The sequence below is a fragment of the Malurus melanocephalus genome, unplaced genomic scaffold (genome assembly GCF_030028575.1).
Source record: "Malurus melanocephalus ecotype Western Australia unplaced genomic scaffold, MMel_1.1 scaffold_6, whole genome shotgun sequence".
Lineage (NCBI taxonomy): Eukaryota > Metazoa > Chordata > Aves > Passeriformes > Maluridae > Malurus > Malurus melanocephalus.
Genome location: NW_026623238.1, coordinates 3,107,799 through 3,112,379, shown reverse-complemented (window position 1 = coordinate 3,112,379; position 4,581 = coordinate 3,107,799). Strand labels below are relative to the sequence as shown.

General features: G+C 37.8%; 1 protein-coding gene across 1 annotated transcript in view; it reads right to left on the bottom strand.

The window, feature by feature from the left end:
* Positions 1-2,084: 2,084 nt before the first annotated feature.
* Positions 2,085-4,581, bottom strand: part of RNASEH1 (ribonuclease H1) — a 6,521-nt gene continuing 4,024 nt past the window's right edge. Inside the window, exons 7-8 of the mRNA XM_057371753.1 lie at positions 3,357-3,481; positions 2,085-2,550 (exon numbers count right to left, since the gene is read on the bottom strand). Coding sequence (XP_057227736.1) covers positions 2,464-2,550; positions 3,357-3,481 — 212 coding nt within the window. The 3' untranslated portion in view covers positions 2,085-2,463. The remainder of the gene's footprint in view (positions 2,551-3,356; positions 3,482-4,581) is intronic.

The following is a 4,581-nucleotide window of genomic DNA, read 5'->3' as shown; positions in this document are numbered from 1 at the left end:
CGCCGAGCACGGTGCGTTTGAACGAACAGCGGCTCCAGGCTGAGAGCCGAGCGATCTCCCCGAGAGACCGGCCGGGGCTCGGGTTTTCTCACCCTCACCAGCCCCGCGGGGTAACCCGACTGCAGCCACGGTGTTTGCATCGTGTCTGCCCTGGCTGCGATGCTCTGACGGAATTTACTGGTGCATCTCAGCCGGAAAGGTCCGCATCGCAACCCCAGACTATGGAAAAATAAAAAATTAATTAGGAGAAAAAAATCAAAGTRGTAAGACATGCTGCACAGGAAGCTTGTGCTGTCTCTGTCCATGGAGATACATCCTCAGCCCCCACTCGAGCTGCAGTGAACAGGACACTTTGGGGTGGTTCCCTCCAGCCTCCACTCTTGTGGTTCCGCATGGATTCTATGATTCAATAGGTAAATAAACCAATAGCTAACACAATATAAGAATGGACAGACAACCTGAAACAATCCCTCTCGTTTTTCTTCCTAAAAAGTTTTATATTTACTAATGTGTCTTAACTACTACTATTCCAATTCTTATAAAAGGTATCAGATCCCTTTAATGTATTCATGTTTAAGCACTACTGGTTATCAAACKTACTCTAGAAGCTGTGCTTAGGCAGATGGAGGACAAGGAGATGATTTGTGACAGCCAGTACTGAATGTCATGGCTGCTGCCAATRTTGTCCTAAAGTTGCAGTTCCCTGAAAAGCAGATTTGGACATCCAACATCCTCTGAAAGTCCTCAAGCCCCTAATTACCTTCTTTTGAGAAGTACAACTTTTTCCACCCTTTAATCAGCCTTAATCTTGTAACCTTTCTCTTGGCTTTCCTCTCTCCGGAGTTTCCAGAATAAGAATAAACATTGATATCAAATTTATATAAAACTTGGTCCTATTAGGTTTTCTATTATAATCTACCTATTAGTTTACCTCAATCTAAGTTGCCTACATTCAGTATTACAGTTATGACTTATCAACCCCTATCTTACAGTCCTTCCAAAGCTTCTGATTCAAAACAATACTGATTTCCACACAGTAAATAGGATTTACTTGTCTGAGTATGTATGAAAGACAAGTTACTAGAAACTTTAATGGGGTGGTGGGTCTTTTCCTTACAGCCAAACTTAAGTAAATAGATAATTGTATGCATACATACAAAAGCCTAAATGGCAATCAGTGCACTCCTGACCCCTAGATGAGCTTTAATGTGCCATATTGGATGAGAGAAAAAATAAAAATCCTCCCTATCTACTGGCTAGCCAGTTCCATCCTCCTACCACAACCATGTGACTAAACATGTAAAACCTCAGACTTTGCCTCAGGAAAGATTTTTATAATGCATGAGAACTATGAAGTAACAAGCTTCTGCAGCTCTAATGAYTTTGTATAGCAATTAAATACAAAAACATTTCAGTGACTTCTAGCTTAAGCCCTACTATTCAGTGGTACCAAAGTACCATATAGAAAGTTGACAGAGATTAACACACCAAAYCTGTTTGCTTTTCCTGTATACTTGCATAGAAAATAAACCCATGTTGATTACTGATAACTACTCTCCAATTCAAGTGCACRTTAGCCATCCCATTAATCTCATAATTGACTGGAAAAAATGAAGTCAAATACTTGACACCCGGAAGATACGGAGAAGCTTGTCATCTTCTAGTTCCATTTCAGATGAAATGGTCAATTACTACCTTTGGGACAACACTGAAGAGGAACTAACAATAATAATAAGAACCAGTATGCCTCAAAAATCTACTTAATGGAAACCAGAAGCCAGAAAATAAGAGCTTGAACATGAAGAAATAGAACAATAAAAATTAATTGTTCAAATTGCCTTGTGACSTGGCTTTTTACTTGTTTATGCTACCCTGCAAAATAATATGATAAAAGAAAGCTGCTGGTGCCGTACCTGATGACACTATGAGACACCCAGGTCAGTGCTACAAGCCCATCTGTGGAGCAGTTATTGCCAGTACCAGAATGACAGTGGACCAATGGACATCTGTGTTAGGTGACCTCCCACAAATCAACCAACCCCTAAGACTGCCCCAGCCCCAGCTATTTTGGGCTGCAATATGTATCTCAGTACAAAAAAAATAATTTATTTCACTAAGAAGAAAATACAGAACACTTTGATTTAATATAACTTCTTCCAAAGCCTGCCTTTACAGTGAATCCATTAGCACACAAGACAGCTAAAAACACTGACCACAGACCTTCCAACAGATGGAGAAAAAATAAATACTCAGTATCATCAACTGAATATTGTCTCAATCATAAAACAAATGCAATAGAAGAAAATGTGGCTTTTCCTTCTCAGAAGTTGGTTTATATTTAGTGGTTCAGGCCAGAAAGAAGTACAGCTCAAAGTTCAACTCCAAAACAATTACAGCAGTTCAAGCTGTTGCTGTCATGTCAGGCCTTCTCCTCCCAGTGCAACAGTCTCTAGTCCCAGGACATCAGCACTTTGGTTTACAAGCTCCTTCTCTTGCTAGTTTATCAGCTTCTTCATTTCCTTGGAAGCCAGCATGACCAGGAATATGCATCTATCRGGTCAAAACACAGGAGGGTTAGATATGGAAGAAACGATATACATGAATTTTAATCAAGAGACACCTTTTCATTCGAAGTACTGCAGCACCTCCTGAGAGGCCCTCACCACACATTTAGCCCTTRGCTGTTCTTTCTAGGGATTTTCATAGTCTCCTTTCCTCTAGGAAAAGCCTTGCCAAACTGTGAAAATCATCTTTATGGGAACTAGTGAACTGCATAAGGACCATCYAATCTAGCCTATAAGAAATGTAGGTAACAGCTCCAATTCAAAATTCCCACTTTTGGAGAAGAGAGAAAAACCTCCCCATATTCAGTGCTTAAACTGAGTTCATCTCTCCCAAAAAGCCYATGACCTCCAGTCTACCTAAAGCTTTGGTGGTTACAGCACTTGCTTAGGATACACAAATARGATATTAAAAGAATCTCTCAATTTTTAGATGTCTTAATTGCCCATCCATCAATCAGGAACTGGAAAAAACCTTTCAACTCTAAGCCCATCCTTGTCAGAACAAAGAGTGGAGGAGGTAGGTGATGAAGAAAATCAAACTTGATACTTGACAAGGCAATTGCAGGTATTTTCTAAGTAGTAATAAGACACAGAAAACAAATACAAATATTCATTTAAATAAATGAAATACTGGTTCCAAGAACCACAGTTATGTTACTCATTTGCTTTAAACACAACAAGCAGCTTCTCTGCATTTATAGTTTTACAATTCTTAGTTGTGGTCAAACTTTTTAAGTTTTTAAACAGAAACATGCTTAAGATGTCATTCAGAATAAGAAACAAGGAACTTACCCACTGAATTTCTATGTCTTTTGCCAGATTATCAAGTCTTTCAAAATCTTCTTTATTTATTACACTTCCTCCTGAACTTGTTCTCCAGCCATTTGTTTTCCAGTTGTCAACCCAGCTTGTAATACCTGTGCAAAGGGAGTATCACTGTAASAGCACTATTCAAGAAGCCAGCAAAGGTCAAAACAGAGCCATTTAACAAGACATTAACTCTGTACAAAGTCTCAGGCAAAGACACTGGAGACAAAAGATAATTCTTGTTTCATTCTCTGCTGCTGTCTTTCAGGATTGTATTTTTTCATTATTATCTGAATTACCCAATCATGTTTTCACTTTTCCCAAACAGGTATATAATTTAAAGACTACAATCTTATATACACATTATATAGAAACTATCTCATGAAATTCAGTAAACTGAAGCAAAGGATTTGCTTCATGGTACAGCAAGCTAAGTTTACTGCTGGCCAGAAAAATTTCTAAATTACTCCTTAAGTATTGATTTTTTTTCCCTACTGGTATGGACAACATAAGATAGCCTTACTACTTTCATGACCTGAACCAAATAGGAAATCACCAACCTTGCACACAAAACCTCCTAAAAACCAAACTACATCCATTTGTACTTAACTACAAGCCTCCTTCTCTGGCATTTTTAAATAGTAACTCCTAGACACATCTACAAAATAACTATGGTTAAAGAAGAATAGAACYTGCATCTCAGTGACCTGAAATGCAAAATGAAACTGCAAGTAAAACCAAAGAGACTAAGACAAAAACAAAGASTAAAAGAGCAACATTTAATTTTCAACTGCAAGTTGCACTAAGTTTTTGTTTAATGTTATTTAAAAAAAAAACTCACAAAATGAAATCCCCAAAGTGATCTGGAAACAACAGGAACATTGCCTTTGTAAAACTGAGAAAAAAAAAATCTTAAGCAGTTCCAGATTATCACAGGAACAAAATCTGAAGATCTTGAAGAAAGAGGAAGAAGTTTGTTTTTTTTTTTTCAGAAATTAAGTCTTATAAATACCGTATGAAGCAGCCAATAAAACTAAAATTAAGTTTTCCAAGTTTTTGAATGAAGRTGAAACTTTTAATAGTGAAACTTTTAAATACATACTCTGAGCACATATCTCTAGCTAGTCTTCCAGAGTAGCCTAAAAGCTTGGGAGCAAGACAACTTGAATGTACTTCGCATGTGTGTGTTAACACAGCCTCTAATTCAAGC